Here is a 19520-nt window from a genome sequence, read left to right on the forward strand (position 1 = left end):
TGCAAGCACACATAGACTCTGATTTTCATGCTTTTTAAAATCAGTTACTTTTTTCTGTTTTTGCGATCTATTTCACTTGTGCATGTGTTTTTCAATGTAAACATAACATGAATTTCCACCCCATCTATCCTTGGAAGTGCACACGTGTAGCATTAGTCTGTAAAGTGCTGACTGAGGGGAACAGTGCAGCTGCAGGACGACAGTTTTGGCAACACTAACCGACTGCCATGGTGACATGAGAGAGAGGAGGGAGAAGAGTTGAATAGTCAGTGAGAAGGGAACAAAGAACAGGAGAGGAAGAGAGGCTACCAGTCTCTATTTAAGTGGTCTTACAATAAAGAGTGAAGAAAAAGTTTGTAGGATGTAAACTGTTCCTACTTTTTTTTTGTTCTTTGAAATGTAGTGTGTTAGTTTATTGGCATCCAAGCATTTGCATAGATAAGCACAAGCTGTCACTTCCCCTCTTTTGCCCCCCCACACACACACACTTTGTAGTGAATTCTCACTACTATCATGTGACAATTAAAATATAACTCCAAAGTATTGTTTTCATTGTTTCATTGGTGGCTGTGGCTTTTTTTTTTTTGTACTTGTCAGTTAGATATACTAGCATGTCTGTAATTAGCATCAAATCAATTATTGTGCATTTTGCTTGCTCTGCTCCCCCCAGTGGGCAAATGTTGTAGGTTTAAGTCGTCATAGCACTGGGAAAAATGTCTTCTGTTTTTCCATAGAAGATATGAATTAAACACATTAGTCACCCTCAACCTAGTGGTGAGTGATATCATTTTGAGGGTATATCACAATATTTCAAGAAAATTTGTGATGAACAATAGTTCTAATAATATTGGAAAAAATGCTGAACAACGATTGTTGCAGCATTTATAAGCCCAAGTAAATTCAGAACATACCCAATGGTTCTTTTCCAGTGAGCTGCTGTCATTGATGTAATACCTAATTTGAAGTGTGATTGTAGTCCTGCAATGTTCCAGCAGCAACCTTATTGTGGAATAGTAGTGACACAGCACCAGTCGAACCTAAGGACAAAAGTTACCTATGTAGTATTTAGCATAAACATTTTAACTATAGATTGCTTAAAAATAACAGAAATAACTTAACAATGTAACTATTTGCTGCTGTGAGTGTTAGCATTCAACGGACAGTGAGTGGTGATGTGCACGTGCACACAGAAGTCCAGGTTTTATTCAGCCCTTCCTCACATTCAAGCGTCTGTTTCTGCTGTCTGTGCGTGCGTGTCTTGTGGTAATTTGTGAGGCCACAGTGTTCCCAAATGCTGCTGACTCTGGCACGTGAGCACTCTGCAGGAGGAGCCCACTCCATTTCAGTACATTCATCAGGTTACTTTGTTTTTAAATGACACCTCCCACATCAGTACTCTGTTGAGAGCGAGAGAGAGATATTACACTGCTGGTCCTTAAATTGTGTCCAGATGTGCTTGGATACTTGCAAACTTTTGCATGTGTTTGTTTGTTTTTCATATTATGTGTCATAGTCAGGTTAACTCTGTTTAGCATGCAGCATGGCACCAAACAGGTCTTTACAATATGCGCTGGTTTATAACATCAGTGTTCAAAAACCAAAAGCTCTGAAACTACCATCAATCCCGTTTGACTGACTGGTCAGTGTGTGAGCAGACTGTCATACTGTTTTACTTGACTTGACATGCAAGGTGAAATGTTTTCTCTATAATACATTTTTTCACACTTAGCAATCAAATATAGATTTGAATCCCAGTCTTGCATAGAAGTTGCATGTTAGCGCCACAAGTTGCAACGCAGAAGTTGAAACAGACTCAGTAATGTTAACCTTTATTTCATGCATTCAGTCTTTGTTTATTTTTTTGTTAGACTGCATAGTATTTCACAAAATCAGTTAAATATATTGACTTTTCTTCAGTTTGTATTTCCATTTGATACTTAAATTTGTTTAATGACTAAACCTTGTGAAACATTATAGATTGATCCCGTTGACCAAAGGCACTCCTGTTATGTTAGTTTTACTCAAACTGAACTAAGCTCTTTAAGTGACGTAAAAGTGAACATTTATGAGGGTGGCTGTAGCTCCTGAGGTAGAGCAGGCCATCTACTGATCGAAAGGTTGGTGATTCGATCCCTGGCTCCCCCAGTCTGCATATGTTGGGCAAGACACTAACCCCAAGTTGGTCTCCAATGCATCCATCAGAGTATGAATGTGTGTGAATGGGTGATTGTGACATGTTGTATAAGAGGCTTTGAGAGCTCTGGGAAAGTAGAAAAGTAAAAAATGTATAAGAATCGGTCCATTTATAAAGAAGCACTTAATAACAAGACAACAACCTATTTTTATAGCAAAACCTTTAAGTTATGGGTTTATACAGCTTGATTTTCATAACCGTCGAAAACCAAAACACAATGGGAAGAATGCAAGTCAGAGTTTCTGTTAGAGTTCTCAGTCAAATTTAACACTCTGATGATGCAATGACAATGGCTACAAACAAACGAGCGGAAGGACCAGAGTTCCCCATTACAAACCTAACAGGAGAATGAATTTAATGACAGGAGAAGATATGAAAACATGAGGATTTCCACATTTAACAAACCTCAGCATTCCTGCTGAGCCCCGGGAACACTCACGTGAAAGTTGACCTGCGTGTGTGGTTTCTGACATAAGGCATAATTACTATGATATATGGGCGCTTCACTTGTGATTAATAACCATACAGTCACCAGCTGCACTGCTACAGTGTTTATGTGGTGTGGTTATGAGTACAGTTCCTGTGCATCATCTGCATAAAAAGAATGTGTACATATTAAGGATTTAATCAAAAATTCAATGCGAATCTGGTGACTTTTGAACGTGGAGATGTAGGAATTTCAAATTGATACCATTGGTGGATCTTCTACAAATATCAGCTGATTTTGAATCTCACAGGTCAAGTTTTTGGAAAATCTTATGAATGCAATAACTCGAACACAGTGATGTCAGATTTTGAAATTGATACAATAGGTGTGTCTACTAGGGCTACGTTCACACTGCAGGTCTTAATGCTCAATTCCGATTTTTGGATCAAATCCGATTTTTCTGTCTGCTTGTTCACACTACAAATAAAATGTGACAGTAAACGCGCTCTAGTGTGAACGCTCAAACGGCCCGCATGCGCAAAAGAAGACGTCACACACAACGCGCTCTGTTTAGACCCAGACCAAACAGTATTGTTTGACTGATGGTTTCCCAATTTTGCTTTAAGTTATAAAGTTATTTTGTTATTTACTTATGGCCTAATAATTATCCTTATTGCTGTTTAAGAGAGGAGCGGTGCTTCAAAGGATAGTTGGAAATGTCTGTCAGAATCTGCAGATTATACAGTACAAATAAAATGTTCACGTTTCTCCAACGTTACACTAACATCTACACTGGATGGCCAGGAAGGGTTCATGATGTCTTCTCCGGCGCTGATAATTGGCATCTGTCTTGTGTCAGTGACATAGAAGACGGATTTAATGCGACATGATCGTTCAAACAGCAGTCGCTTTCTAAAATATCAGATATGTATCGGATCCAGTACCACATACGAAAGTGACCCAGATCGGATTTGAAAATATCAGATTTGTGCCGTTCACACTGTCATACCATGATCGGATATGGGTCGCATAGGGTCAAAAAAAGTTGGATTTGATGCGATTTCACCTGCAGTGTGAACGTAGCCTAGGAGGCTGCGAGGTACCATACATTTTTGTGTATGGTTGTGCAAAGTAGTATTTCTAAATGATAAAGTGATCAACACTCTGTCTGCAGCTGTAGACTGATGGTTGAACTTTGCTGCAGGGCTGAGGGCAAGTTATACTGTATGCAAATATCATGTACATATGAACTGTTATACACACAGTAATTGTAATACTTGTTTGTTTTGTTTTTTTTCCTAGCCCTTCCTCCAAAGCCAACCAAGCCTCAGCAGCCCTCCTCGGTCGCAATGGCAGGGGGCAGCAGCAATGTCGCCAAGGATGGAGGAGCGGGAGGCTCCTTACAAGAGGCCGAATGGTACTGGGGTGACATATCCAGGTAGCAAACACTGTGTTACTGACAGAAAAATCAGTGAGAGCTTAACAGTGACATTGTTAGGTTACATGAAATGCAGATGTGGGAGGCTTGGCCCCTCCCCCAGCAACACAAGACCTGCACTGACAGAAACTAAAGGCGTGTTCTATGTGCAGACATGGTCAGCACATTTTAGACATCTTAAAAAAGCAAATATGGGTATTATCAGTGCTTTACCTGTTGTCAGACCACAAAATAATAGGAGTTATAGTTGGTCAGTTGTCTGACATTGATGTTTGTGTGGTTCTAAGCTACCAACATGTTAAAGAGTCTCAAAATGACCAGTAACACTTATTATTCATTAGGGTAAATATTATATTTGTCATTGTTGTCTGGTGGCTTTGAAATTAGCATTTCCTGTTTAGCATGTTGTTTAGCATCAATTGAATCTTAACTCAGAGTATCAGGTTATTATTCTTTGTTAGATATCACAGCACTGTCTGTCCATCTATGCTGCAGGAGAACTTTGACAGTGAGCTTAAAGTCTATAGCGACAGTAGGGGTAGGGCTCCAGCAGTTAAAGACTGCAGGATAGAGTAGTTTTTTTTATATGCTTTATGTTATACACCATCATATTAGTAAACTATATAGTGTAATTCTATGTTTCTTTGGTTTGCTTGTTAGTTTGTTTTGTATGTCAATATATTTTGAAACTTCGATATACTCTAACCTCCAGAGATAACTGACAAGTTTATTTCTCAGCTCAGTAAATTGTCTTTACTGTTAAGGTCACTGCTTTACTTTAAGTGCAGGTTAGCTGTTCCACAAACAGTGATAACCACACCTACAGTGCAGACAGTCAGTCTGCCACTCACGTACTTATCCTCAGCTGAGACACTGCTGGCTAGGATCACCCCTCCCTGCACTGCTAATTGACGGATTGTTTACTTTGAGGTGTGTGGTTATAAAGAAAGTTCTACTCGCCTGCCACTGATGATTGAAGGCAGACTTTTCCAAATGAACACCATCTGTGCATGGATCACTCAACCAAGTCAAACACCCTTTTTTTCCTTCCTCTGTTTCTCTTTTCTATTTTGTCTTCAGGGAGGAGGTGAATGATAAGCTCAGAGACATGCCTGATGGGACTTTCCTGGTTCGGGACGCGTCTACTAAGATGCAAGGCGACTACACGCTAACGCTAAGGTAAGGCCACTGCACACAGACGTTTATGTCTATATCAGAGCATCTGAATGATGTGTTTTAAACCACACAAGGATTTCTACAAACTTGAGAGTAGTGCAGCACTTCTGATCCACTTTAATGCTGTTATCCTTTAGTTAACTGCAAGAATGTAGACTTGAGATGGTTCCTATAAGTGCTTTGTAGATAATAAAGAATAATAGAGCGTTGCCTGCCTTCTGGACATATTTTAAACTTGTATTGCCATAGTCGGAGCATGCTGATGTTGTTATTATTATTTTGTTTTTTGTTGTTTTTTAGCATTGCATAGTAATAGTGGACAATTTTAGGTTTGGGTTTTTTTTGTGGGGGGGGTTGGTCATACACTGTTCAAAAAATGAAAGGAACACTCTTTAATCAGAGTATAAGGTCAAGGCAGTTAAGCTTCTGGGAAATTGATTTGGTCATTTAAGTAGCAGAGGGGGTTGTTTGTCAATTTCAGCTGCGTTGATTTGAATGAAATTAACTACAGGGGCACTAGAGAGGCAACAATGAGGAAATGCCCAAAAAGAAGAATGGTTTTATAGGCATATTTTCCCACCTCATCTTTTCTAATCATTGTTTTTGTTTGGCTAGTGTCAGTGTGACTACTGGTAGCACGAGATGATACCAAGTCCCCTATAGAGGGTTAGGGTTAGAGTCCAACTCCTCCAGGATGACACATCATTGTGTACAATTGCTAGGTTTGCGGCCTCTCCCAACATCTTAAGAGCATGGAGGACATTAGTGTGAATGTCTCTGGCCAAACAATCAGAAATGGACTTCACTGCTTGGCACTGTGGAGTCTGAGCTGGGCTTTTCATAGATAAGAGCAGGTTCACCCTGAGTGACTGTAACATCAGCATGACTAGTTTAGTGGTGGGTCAGTGATGGTCTGAAGAGCCAAACCTAAGGAGAGATTGACAGACCTTCACTGGGTGGGCAACAGCACACTGAGTGCCGTTTGGCATCAGGATGAAATCCTCGGACCGCTTGTCCAAGCCCCCAGGACCCTGTGCTGGTGCAGTGGGTCCTGGGACCCTCCTGGTGCTGGACAACACCCAGCCTCATGTGGCAAGAGCTTGGTGGCAATTCCTGAAGGATATCATTCAATTCAGTTTTAGTTATATAGGACGAAACCACAACAGTAGCCACCTGAAGTCATTTTATAGGATGAAGGAATTGATGCCATAGTCATGCTAGCCTGACCTAAATCCAGCGTGGCTGGGTTTCACCTCAGACTGTCCAGGAGCTTAATGATGCCCTGCTCCAGATCTAGGAGGAGAGTTCCCATCCAACACCATCTGTCAACTCATTTCGGAACATGCCCTGATGTTATCAGGCATGCATACAAGCACGTGGAAGCCATAAAAACTGGGTATCATTTTTAGTTGCTGCAAAAAAGCTGACTGCGTTATTTTGTTACTTTCATCCTCTGAAAGCTGAGAATTTTCATTTTCATCAAAGTGCATGGTATCCTTTTGTTCCCAGCAGATTACCCAGCCTATAACAGAATAGAAATTAGCGTAATTTTTTTTTTCCCCCACTGAGCTCTGATGTGTGTTTTGATGGAATAGAATACATGCTTAAAACGAATTCTCTTCTACCTCTGTGTATTTTTTGTTTTGTTTTGTTTCACTGTGTGTCCCTTGATAACTCGGACTGAATGTAATCTTAATAACTAGTTCATCTTTTGACTTTCAGACAGAAATGAATAAAACCTATTAATGATGTCAACTGACAGCAGAACAATTCATTACACTAGCATAGGATAAGTATGTTTGTTTAGGAAATACTAAATAATTCAAGTTAAAAATGTATAATTCTCTGTTTAGACTTTGTTTGATTATTTCTTTTCAAACCTGGTGACATATTTTAGCCTTGTGTTTCAGTTCCACCTTCTTTCTGCTTTTACCATCAGCTGAACTTTAACATTTCAGGGTAATGGTCAATAATAAGAGTTTTAAAATAGACTCTTCTGAAGTGTGGTTTTTTTTTGTTTGTTTGTTTTTGTTTGGGTTTTTTTTGTTAGGGGCAGGGTGGCAGGAAATATGAAGCCATTCTCTGATGCATAGTTTAGCAAAGAGTGTTTGGTGGCTAAGATGTGATTTATTTATTTTTTTCTTCTTCTTCATTAACCTGACACGGGCAGGTCAGGAAAAACCAAAGATCCCGCCTTGGAGTCATACCATGCCCAGGTGTTATAGAAGCTATGGTGTATAAATATTTGTACGCCACATCTTCAAATGTTTGAAGGCGTGTATATAAATTGACAACCTGTCTGTTTTAGAATGCATTGCCTGTCTCTTTAAGCCTTTGTTTGTTATTCTGTTATTCAGGAAAGGGGGCAATAACAAGCTGATAAAGATCTACCACAGAGATGGGAAGTACGGCTTCTCTGACCCCCTGACTTTCAGCTCAGTGGTGGAGCTCATCAGCCATTACAGACATGAGTCACTGGCTCAATACAACACCAAGCTAGATGTCAAGCTCATGTACCCCATCTCCCGCTTCCAGCAGGTAAACTCCCTCCTCATAATCTTTAAACAGTATCCTCTTGAATACCACCAACAATCTTCCCTCTATACCCAATGACTTGCTCTTAGTGTTTCCCCTTTAAACTGCAGCAGCAGCTACATGATACCTGCACGCTGAAATGTTGCCCTTTCGGCCGGCTCCTATGACATACTCAATTGCACGCACCAGTGATGAAAGGGCAGGTTTAGCCAGTCATTACTCAGAACTATGCAAGATTAGCCAGAATGCCCACCTGGGCTTACACCTGGGGCATTGTGGGTGGTTTATTAACGAGCCTGTTCAGGAGTCACCCTCAGTAAGGAGAACGGGGGTAATGGGAATAAGTGTGTGTGCGTGCATTTTTGTTTTTCCTTTTGGCCTTTTATTACAAATGGCTTTTGATTTTACTCTCCAGCTTTTTCCTTGTCAGTTTCTGAAAGTCACTCTGTCTCTAATGCTCCTTTCTCCGACTGACTCTCAGGACCAGCTGGTGAAGGAGGACAACATCGATGCAGTGGGGAAGAAGTTGCAGGAATACCACAATCAGTACCAGGAGAAAAGCAAAGAATATGACAGACTATATGAAGAGTATACCAAGACATCACAGGTATATTCATACTCTAGTCTAACAAATGCATTGCTTTTTTTGCATGTCTGTTTTTTGTTTGTTTGTTTGTTTTTTGGGGCTTTTTTTGTGTGTCAACTATTCATCTTGTCCTGCAGGAGATCCAGATGAAGCGAACAGCTATTGAAGCCTTCAATGAAACCATCAAGATTTTCGAGGAGCAATGCCACACGCAGGAGCGCTACAGCAAGGACTACATTGAGCGTTTTAGGCGTGAGAGCAATGATAAAGAGATTGAGCGCATCATGATGAACTATGAAAAGCTTAAATCTCGCCTCGGAGAGATCCACGACAGCAAGGTGCGGCTGGAGCAGGACCTAAAGACGCAAGCCATGGACAACCGGGAGACAGACAAAAAGATGAACAGCCTAAAGCCTGATCTCATACAGCTCCGCAAAATCAGGGATCAGTATCTAGTGTAAGCATACAAAGACGAGAGAAAAACATGAGCAATGGCATTAGTACAGAAAGCAGGTCAAAGCAGGTCAGCATTAAAAACCTACTGACCTGGAACAGGATCCTGTTTTCATGTGTTTATATTGTTCATGCTGTACATCTGTGGGGTAGCTACACACACTTGAAAGTCAAATGGGGAGTTATTAGATGTGGTCAAAAAAACTCAAACATCAGTGGAATCATTTCCGATGAAATAATTGGTTTTTTTATTGATTGTCATATGGACATCAAAGAAAATCTGACTCATCATAGTTCTAGAGCCAAAAGCACATCAAGTGGCTCAATCAGAAACTTGCTTTAGTTTAGGGAAGGTCCAGTTCAACTCGATATCAGAGCGCCTGCTTTATTTCCAGGAACAAGTTAAGCAGTTTCTCAGCAGAACATCCCAAATTATTCTGTGAGGACATTTGCCAATTTCAGTCTTGTGCCAGTTCACTCTAACATAAACAAATTTCAAAGTTTCAAACCGATTCCTAGCAGTAACAATGCTTCTCTCTCTCTCTACTTCTCTTTAGCTGGCTCAATCATAAAGGAGTTCGTCAGAAACGAATTAATGATTGGCTGGGAATCAAGAATGAGAACACAGACGAGTGAGTCTCTACTTGCTTTGCTGCAACCCAAACACTGTTACTTTACTTACTTAGAGCAACTGTTAATTTAAAGAGCAGAATATATTATTTCTTTGGTGCAATTTCTCAATGTATTGCATATGTATGTGGTTGCAGAGGTTACTTTGTGAGTGAGGAAGATGAGAACTTGCCTCACTATGATGAGAAGAACTGGTTTGTGGGGGATCTGAACAGGACACAGGCAGAGGAGCTGCTCCTGGGGAAGCCAGATGGAGCTTTTCTTATCCGAGAAAGCAGCAAAAAAGGGTGCTATGCCTGCTCTGTAGTGTGAGTACATGCAACACATGACTGAAGTGATGTGCGTCTTACTTTACATACCCATACTTTATGAAGTCAAGAGTGACATTTTTGTCCTCCTTGTTTGTACACAAGGACAAAATGTTGGGACACCTTTCAAAATATTGCACATTGAGACGAACACCAGTGCCAACAACAACATTAGGCATTTGTATTATATACATAAAAAGTTGTTAAAATAGAATCGAAGTTACAAAAAAGCTACAACTTTTAATTGTATTTACTCTCAGGCTTTTCAATAGCACCATGCTTTTGCAGTACATCTTTAAGCCACGAAATATTTGAAAGCTTCAGAAAAGAAGCTGATTATTTTATTGAAGATGATGGTAGGGCTTTTTTAAGTCTGCAGCACACTGTGATTCACAGTGTGCGTTTGAGGGAACCGAAAAAACATTTTTGGACACAAAACTGTGGTAGAGGTGGGCGATATGAGGAAAATGTAATGCACAATATTTTTTAGCTATATTGCGATACACGATATACATTGTGATATGTCTTGACCCCCATTGGTACTGTGGGCAAAGTGTGCCGCGTAGAAAATCTTCCAGTTCAGACAGGGGATTAATGATGCATTCACAGCATGTGGGAGGGGAAAAAAACTCAGTGATTTACATGCTGATTGCTTTCTATTTCCATGGCAACCTATAGTCAATGGTTACAATAAAGCCACTTATGTGTCCATGTCTATATATTTAGACTGAACCCAATAACATGGTAGCTTTGTAAAAGCCAGTTTAAAAGCATGCTATAACAAGATGATAGAAGAGCCAGAGGCAGGAGGATGTTAAAGTACAAAATGTGTTTTAAAATGCAGAGATTTGATCTTCTAAAGTAGTGTTGTTGTTATCTGTTGTCTTCCCCCAACCCAAACTTTGGTTAGACACTGAGTGAACCCTGAGAGCAGGAAGGTTTGATTCCAAAATGTTTATTTTTCTTAATGTCAGTATTGAATAAGATGCTTCCTCTTGGGAAGTAGCAGTTTGAGAGAATTAATGAAAAAGGTCATTTTTTCACAGAACCAACAAGTTCACTGACTCAAAACTCTTAAATCACTACACTAAATTAACATTTGAAAAAATACTGAATGTAACCAAAATAATAAAACTGATATGATTTCCATTATTTATTTATTTATTTATTTTTTTATCCCTGGGAGTTTACTTTAGTAGTAGAACAAAGCTAGCTGGAAGAAACTGGAAATGCAGAAAGAAAGCATTGAATGACAAATTTTTAACCTTAAAACAGTCTTAACTAAAGTACCTCTCCTGTGTGTCTCCTAAGTGTGGAAGGGGAGGTGAAGCACTGTGTCATCTACAGTACACCACGTGGCTTTGGCTTTGCTGAGCCATACAACCTCTACAGCAGCCTGAAGGACCTGGTGCTCCACTACCACCAGACTTCCCTGGTGCAGCACAATGACTCACTCAATGTGCGCCTTGCCTACCCTGTCTACGCACAGATGCCCTCTGGACGAAGATGAACCCCAACCAACGATGCTAAACAACTACCCCCAGAAGGACAACACATTTTACCGTCTTCAGGATAAAGGAGAAAAGGGGGTGTTATGAAGCTTAATGGGTGGTGGTGGTATTGGTTGAATTACAAAACAACCCTGTGTCCAGACCTGATGAACATCGATACAATTTTAACATTTGCTGCAACACACACATCAGCCACCTTGGAGTTATATATTTTTACAAGAACAATTTTGGAGGGCATTCTTTCTAAAGACTGCTTGATTTGCACAAGGAAGTTTTAAATGTTTGTGAATGTGAAAACAAAAGTGACCGAAGGAAGGAAATGGAGTAGGAGACGTCAGAGTTTCAGGTTGATCCCGCTGCTACCTAAACTCCAGCTCAGACTTTATACCAGAAACTCTAAAGTACAAGAATGACAACAAAACATTCCCATCAGACTTTTTCTGTGTTCCCATCATTTTTTCCTCCCTTTTCTTTTCATCAGATGGTGTAACTTTGAAATATATTTTTGGAGATTTTTTTTTTTTTTTTTTTTTTTAAGAGGTTTCCTTTTTGTTTTCACTTACTTTGAAATGATGTCAAGTGTCTGTTCTCTGTCCCTCGCCATACAAAAATATAAAACGATGTAGCATAAAAGACAAAGCACTAGGTGCTATAGAGAGAGTAGACTGCTGCTGCTGAGGGATCTGGGGGGAGGGAGGTGCACAAGTGACACAGAAGTTTTTTGTTTTTTGTCTCAAAGACTGAAGCCTTGCTTGTATAAACTAATTATTTTGTTTTTATTATTGTTTTTTTTAACATTGCTTTTTATTATAGTCCTGTGAAAAAGTATTTGTACCACCCTTTTTCTTGGGGGGGACACAACATGTCACACGTCACACTTAAATGTTTCAGATTATCAAACAAATATTACTAAATATCCAAGTAAGTGCAAAATGAAGTTCATTTATTAAAGGAAAAAAACAATTATAACCTACACGTCTCTATGTAAAAGAGAAAAGGAATTGCCCTCCACCCTTGATAATTCATGAGTTTACTGCCAGATATGGAAGTTGTGAATTAAAGTATATTAGAAAAAATAAAAGCGAAACTTCATGCTACAATCTAAAGAAACTTGAACAGATGAAAAACAAAGTCATTGACGTCTGTCTGTCTGGAAAGGGCTACAAAGATATTTCTATGGGAATCCAGCGAACCATGGTGAAAGGTTGGAATAGTGAACCTTCTCATGAGTAGCCATCCTGCCAAAATTACTCCAAGAGCACATCAACGACTTATTCAGGGGTTCATAAAAGAACTGCATGTAAACAACTACAGACGTCACTTGCCTCAGTTCAGGTCAGCATGCATGATTCACCAATAAGACAGGGCAAAAATGGCATCTATGGGCACGATCCAGGCCAGGAAGGTTTGGATAGCTGCTTTTTGTCCTTAAAAATTGAAATATTTTAGAACCTGCATTTTGTATTTCCTCAGGCTGTCCTTATCTAAGATTAAAACTCGAGGCTCTGAAACATGAAAGCGTGACAAATGTGTTTTTGAAAGAAGAAAAAAATCAGGAATGGGAAGAATACTTTTTCACACCACAGTATGTGTAAATGGTAACAAATCACAACCAGAGACCAAAGTTGGTGTGAAGGGGGAGGATAAAGCATCTGTTGGGTTTTTCTTTCTTTATTTAATTTTCCCATCTTTGGTGAATGCAAATGGGTGAAGATAAGCAATGATGTGTTTAAGGCCACACATAAAAATGAGTTTCAGGCCGTGTGCTTTAGCGACAAATATACTTCTTTTTTTTTTTTTTATATAAACCAAAGGGTACATGAACCCCACAACCTTCAAAGCACTCAAACAAGCTCCATTTGTAATCTCAGCGCTTACAAAATTTTGGCTGTGTACGCCAAAGTGGATGAGTCAAAGGAGGTGTAATTAGCAGCTAAAGCTACATGGCATCTTTTGGCTAATTTCAAAACCCCCAAAATTTCTTTCTCCTCCTGAGACAAACTGACAGCTGAAATTAATGGGAACATTTTTGCTTAGTTTCCTCCAAGCTCTTTCTTTTTTTTTTCATGCATCAGTATAAAGGTTAACCGAAATCATCTGGCCTAGCTGCTTACAAACTGTGATAATGGTGACACTAAATCCACAGCACATTAGTGTGAATTTACCCTATGCAAAAATGATTTCATTTGCATTACCTGTCATAAATTTGTGCCAATTTGCTTCTTTGATTTTATCTTTCTATATAATTGGGACGTGAAAATTTCACTTTGAATTTGGTCTGAAGAAAACATAAGGCACATTAAGGTAAACTGGTAAAGGGTTCCTTTTCCAGCCTTTGAAAGGCTAAGCTTGGTGAAAAATGTTGCCATAAAAGCCGAAACCCATTTTATGTGTGGTTTAAACAAAGAAAAGAGCTAATGCAATGTGACTGCAGGCTGAAAAACTGGGGTGTTTTTGTTTGAACGCCTTCAGAAAAAATAAGCTTTTACTAAATGTTTATGTATAAGGAGCACAGGCACACAAAGTCCATGTCCTGAGCTGAAGATACAGGCTTTAGAAGAAAATCTGAAAACTTGAACGTGCAATCTAGCTTTGTGTTTAATGTAGTTCAGCAGTTAGTGTGAGATGCACTAAAGTTGGAGATAATCACAGTTAAGCTGTTGGAGTGAAATTCCCTTTCTGTCTGATTGCTGATAGTGTTTGGCTTTTATTTGAACCCAAACGACATGCTCTCTGCGTGACTTTCTAACCAGTGGATCCATTTTCTGTCAACGACTCAATAAAAAGAAAAATATCTTCAAACACTGAGAGCTACAATACACGACCAAGTTAGATTCTATTCCCCCCAGAAAATGAATACACAGCACAGTAAAGCATCTTCTCATAGTGATCAAGTTGACTTATCGCTGCCTGACTGATAATATGGAGCTTTTAAAAGGTCCTAATGAAATCAAAGGTTATGAGAATGCTTAAGAAAAAGCAGAGATGTGATTCTCAACTCACTCTAATCCTCGTCTTAAAACTAATCACACTGGTTAGGCATTAGCCTTTTTTTTTAAACTGGAAAGAGCATCTAATAATAAAAAAAAAGTTAGATAAAGCACCCCTCTCTCTTATTGTCATCTTTAAGATTTTCCCAGTTTTGATAAGCTTGGCCACAAACGCACAGAGAGAAAGTGTCCAGTTTTAGAAAGAGTGCTATTGTTTGGAAAGTGCAAAGGAATCATTGTGAAGAAATCATAAAGCCTTGTTTGTGCCCACTGTGTGTTTATCTCCAGTCATCTCTATGTCTTCTACAACCTATTGGAGTCTGCTCACTGTTATCTACCATAACCCTCCCTCCATTACAGCCCACTAGTCTGCTGACAATAGGTAGATGAACTGGGAGAAGTGAGGTTTGTGGAGCTGAAAGCCATGGGTAGTGAAAGTTTCTCTTTCTTCTTTGTAAACTACAGGATGAATCGGTGTGGCAGTATTAAATCTAAATTGACCTGTTCTAAGGCTTATCAAGAAGGTGTAAACCTGCTTCAGTAAATCTCTTAAGACTGCAAGTCTGTTTAGTTTCCACACAAATTCACAAGTAGTCCTAATAGAATAAAATGGAAGTGTATATAGAACTCACTTCTCTAGACCTGTAGAAGTGTAGCTCAAAAGTTACACAAAAACTGGCTCAACTGCTAAATCGTATGTCATGTCTGACAGACCACTTCAAAAAATTGGTGCCAAATTTACTTGATCTATCAGCCCGAGTTTTCCAGTTCAGTTAAGAATAGCAGCCATAAGTAGAAACCCAACGTAACTTTTGCAGCATGAAGAATTTAGGGAGATTAGCTGTGTCCTGTTTCAGGGGCTTCTTGTAATATACAAGTTTTAAGACACTGCTGCAGTGGGAAGGAGTTTCTCAGGCTTATATGTGCGTTTCTGTAGATCTTTGGATTGTTGGGCTTCCAGTTCTATTGCAAACTATGTATTTTGCAGTTTTGCAACTGTATCAATTTAATGAGATTTTAGATTTTTTTTTTTTTTTTTTTTTTTTTTTTTGCATCTTATTGTTTTTGTTTGGTATCAGTGTTTTTGTTTACTGTCCGTAAGTATACACAAGCTAATTTTCTAATCTTATTATGGCCATATTGTGAGAATTTACAATGACACTGTGGTGAATCATCTGCAAATGCTTTTTTGCAGAGGTGCAGGTTTAGCCTTCCCTTTTTCAAATGAGCCTCTGAACTGGACACGGCCTCAGAGCTTTGCTTTCTTGGATTAAGTCACAGGTTATCTTTGCTTTTTCATGGGGTTTGTCAGTATAATCTTGAATGTACAGCGAGGTTGGTCCAGTGTGTTTTTTTAATCCGAAGCACCTCAGTCACGTTTATCTAAAATCAACACATACTATTGCTAACTCTCAAGGTGCTATCGGGAATGCAGGCCCATTTAATTCGGACGACTTTTTTGATCATAGTTTCTGGTCATTAACCCTCAGGTCTTTTTTCCAAGTTTACCGTAGAAGCTACCACACAACAAAGCCAGCGTTTTGAGGGGAAAAAATCAGGTTAAATCAGGGTTTTTGTGCATGGATACTTCAGTCACTCATCAATTAATGTAGGCCCATGACATTGACTTTTTAAAATGTCCTACCTTTAACAGTCTTGTACGTCATCGGTTCCCATAATTAGATGCAGCATCGTCACCAAATGGATGTCATGGTCTTTCTTTCCCCTCAGTCAACATACGGTCTAGGTTTTTGTTTCTTTAGTTTTTTTCCCTGTTACCAGACTTTTGTGTTTTGCATAGGGAACTCAAACATCCCTAAGTCTATTACTTGAACTGTATTGCATTGCTCACTGTTGAATGTCTTTATATAAAATGATACATTTATTAAAGAAAAAATTTAAAAAGCAAATAGTTCCCTTTTGTTTTCTGGTGAGCAGGGATGAGGTTTGTAGTGTATGTACAGTATTTGTTACAGGCAAATGTAGAGCTACTTTGGGAGGGAAGAAGGTGCCATTTGAAACTTTTCTCAGATGTGTTTCGATTGTCACATAGGGCTTGACTGAAATTGCACACATTTACTGGTGATGTCTGCGTATGCATCCAGAGTAACATTTACAGAGCTGTCATATATATGATATATCTTTATATGTATATAGAGCTTAAAGGAGTTACAGTTTGAAGGGTTGTTTTAGTTGCCGTTTGACCATCCCCCCCCCCCCCCCCCCCCCACCCTTCAAAACACATTAACGCCAAAGATTTAAGTTCTTGATGTTTGTTGATGATTGGAAAATGAATGTTTCAGTAATAGAAACAATTTTTTACGTCCATTGAAATGATGGTATCACGACTCACAAAATAAAATCATAGTGTGAATGACCATCCCATACTGCTTGGTGAGATTGTTGGATTGTCCATCAGTTCAGTTCTTGTGAGTCGAAACGTGTCTTTTTGTTTGTTTGTTTGTTTTTGTGGCATATCAGGAAAGATCCATCTTTAGTCCATGTTCATTGATCTTCCGATTGTAAATGAATCAAAATTATTGTAATCTGTGTTTGCCAGTTTATGAAGTTCAGTCTTGTTTGAAGTTTTTTTTCTTTCTTTATTTGGAAAGTGTCCTGCAGAAATCCAGAACAAATGTTCCTAATGGAACACAAGAAATTGATCCCAAAAAGACCGAACTCATGAAATTTACTTTTTAGCACTACAAGCATTTGACTTAACTTAAGAGTGGGATGTCTTGTCTCGCTATAACCCCTCTCCTGGCCACCGTCCAGATGTCTTTTTTTTTTTTAAAACATCACAAATAATTAAATTATTTCTGCAGGATTGTTCTCACTTTTTGTATCACTAAACAATTACATGCAATATTCCCTTTTTTGTCAGTCAGGGGTTCACGATGGAAGGAAATGTATTTGTGCAGTTACAGACCCAAAATACAGGCCTTTCTGTACACCTGGGGTTACAGTGACATCAGTTATGAGGGTTAATGGGACAAACCAAATATTGTCAAGTTTACTTTTAATGACTGTTTGGTTGAGTTTACTTCAGAAAACTCAGCATCAACTTATACAACTCCAGGGAACAGATTTTAAGATCACCTCTCAGAAAAGGAAGGTACATTTTGATTCTAACAAAGGTGCAGGCTCAGTAACAAAAAGGAACAATAACTCCACTGTTACCTTTTTCTGAGTGTTTATACTCACTATCATTGCAGGACTGTTAAAATAGCAACTGTCTATTATTCCTCTACTACTATTATTAATACCACTAGTACTGCTACTACTCATCCTTAAGCAGTTCTGCAAAGTTTTATTTGCAGCCAGGTTTTAATATGTTTTGTTCTTACAGAGGAGTTGTGTTGTCTTCTGACGAATGCTTATCTGATCACAGCGCCCAGCACAGCTTTGGGGAGTATCAGTTTCTTTAAAAAGAAAAAAAAAAACTTTAAAAAAAACTTTAAAAAAAATCAGTTTTCAAAAAAGGTTATACAACATCCCCTCCTCCCTTCTATGCCTTTTACCCCTTTTTGGCATACGTACAGATCCAGCATGCATATTTGGTACTATTGACTGTTTTCTCTTGTGTGTAAAAGAAAAATGGTTTAAAAAGATGTCTTTAAAATCGAATGTTATTTGTCTGTTTATGGTGTATTGAGATCTGAATTTAATATAGCAAATTTAACATCACTGCTTACAGCTGTAACAAGTTATAGTCCTTTTGTGTTGGTTGTTTAATGGTATAACAAAACTGAGAAAGAGAACCAAAAATGTATGCCAACCATTGGTACATCACATGAATAAATAATAAGCTTTGAGTATTTTCAGTCCAAATTACAGCATTAACTATAGCCCAGTGTTCTTTTACAATAAATGATCAAAGATTTAAAACATCCAGTATGTGTCATTCATAAGAATTTTGCACAATAAACAATAAAAGAAAAAATGACAAAGTGCTGATTTACATAACATCAGAGAACCACAAACTTGTACCTTGACTGAATGAAATCTCTCCCATTCAGTATTTTCGGTTGACTCAAGCTGGTCTCTTTCTCAGCGTTACCCTCAGCCATACCTGCTTTTGGCTTCTCTTGGTATTCTCTTTGAAATGGTTTTTGGTCCTTCACCATTACACTACTTTCTTGTGTCCGTTGGAAGAGTTTGTTGAGTTGTTTATGAGCCGTTTGTTTTATGAGCAAAACCCACGTATGATTATCAGTGGAGTTACAACATATTTGATTCTCTTGCAGAATAAAGGAAATATTTTGTTCACTTACAAATATGTGATTGTCTTTTTTGTAAATGCTTCCATCTCAGGGTGTACTAAAATTCATTTGATTAGTGTGATCACTACATGCCATATCTAGTTCAGTTTGACCCTTGCACATAACACGTGCAATGCGGCCAGTGTCATTGCTAGTCATGGATTTGCAACCCTTACTCAATAATAGCTACCTCTGTAAAAGTTGTTTTAAGTAATTAAGACGGAGACACCTTTCCTAATATATCATCCAGATGATACCGCAGCCACCCGAGCCGGGTTGCCTAACAGTTCATATTGGCTTCATCAGGTCATGGCATCCAGTTCGCACTGGAACAGTTTACAGTCAAGTGTGAAGTGGCAGGAATGAGAATCAGCACCTCAAAGTCTCAGCCGGAAAAGGGTGGAGTGCCCACTCTGGGTCGGGGACAAGTTGCTACTCCCAAGTGGAGGAGTTCCCAGGAGCAGGACACTGACAGATGGATTAGGACTGCAGCTGCAGTTATGTTTTTGCACAGTTTATGTTTTGGTAAAAGGGGACCTGAGCATAAAAGTGAAGCTCTCAGTTTACCATGTGATCTACGTCCCTTCCCTCACCTATGGTCATGAGCTCTGGGTAGTCATCAAAAGAACAGGTTCACAGCAGACATGAGCTTTCTCAGAAGGGTGGCTTGCCTCTCCCTTCAAGATAGGGTGAGGGGCTCAGAGTAAAGCCGCTACTCCTCCGCATCAAAAGGAGCCACTTGAGGTGGTTTGGGCATCTGACAGGATGCCTTCAGGATGAGGTAGTCCGGGCATGTCCCACCAGAAGGAGGCACAGGTCGTGCTGGAGAAATTATAACTCCCTGCTGGCCAGAGAACACCTTGGTGTTCCCCCAGAAAAGCTGGAGGAGGTTGTCTAGGGAGGAGGTCTGCGCTTCTCTCCTAAGGCTGCTGCCCCTGCAACCTCGCCTCAGAGAAGCTAAATAAAATAAATGGATGGATGCCATGTTGCTCCTCTGCCTAGGAAACCTA

At 39.2% G+C, this 19520-nt stretch overlaps 1 protein-coding gene across 3 annotated transcripts in view; it reads left to right on the top strand.

Annotated features, from left to right (window-relative positions):
• Window positions 1–18525, top strand: part of pik3r3b (phosphoinositide-3-kinase, regulatory subunit 3b (gamma)) — a 98485-nt gene extending 79960 nt beyond the window's left edge. For all 3 annotated transcript variants that reach the window (XM_086270137.1, XM_086270135.1, XM_086270136.1), the window contains exons 2-9: window positions 3924–4059; window positions 5140–5238; window positions 7593–7773; window positions 8252–8377; window positions 8494–8813; window positions 9367–9441; window positions 9577–9747; window positions 11059–18525. In XM_086270137.1, coding sequence (XP_086126263.1) covers window positions 3971–4059; window positions 5140–5238; window positions 7593–7773; window positions 8252–8377; window positions 8494–8813; window positions 9367–9441; window positions 9577–9747; window positions 11059–11257 — 1260 coding nt within the window. In that variant the 5' untranslated portion in view covers window positions 3924–3970 and the 3' untranslated portion in view covers window positions 11258–18525. The remainder of the gene's footprint in view (window positions 1–3923; window positions 4060–5139; window positions 5239–7592; window positions 7774–8251; window positions 8378–8493; window positions 8814–9366; window positions 9442–9576; window positions 9748–11058) is intronic.
• The last annotated feature ends 995 nt before the right edge of the window (window positions 18526–19520 follow it).

This window comes from Aulonocara sp. 'chitande type north' Nkhata Bay, linkage group LG17, assembly GCF_057382095.1.
Source record: "Aulonocara sp. 'chitande type north' Nkhata Bay isolate Kocher_YH1m ecotype deep benthic linkage group LG17, A_spYH_male_GT1.1, whole genome shotgun sequence".
NCBI lineage: Eukaryota > Metazoa > Chordata > Actinopteri > Cichliformes > Cichlidae > Aulonocara > Aulonocara sp. 'chitande type north' Nkhata Bay.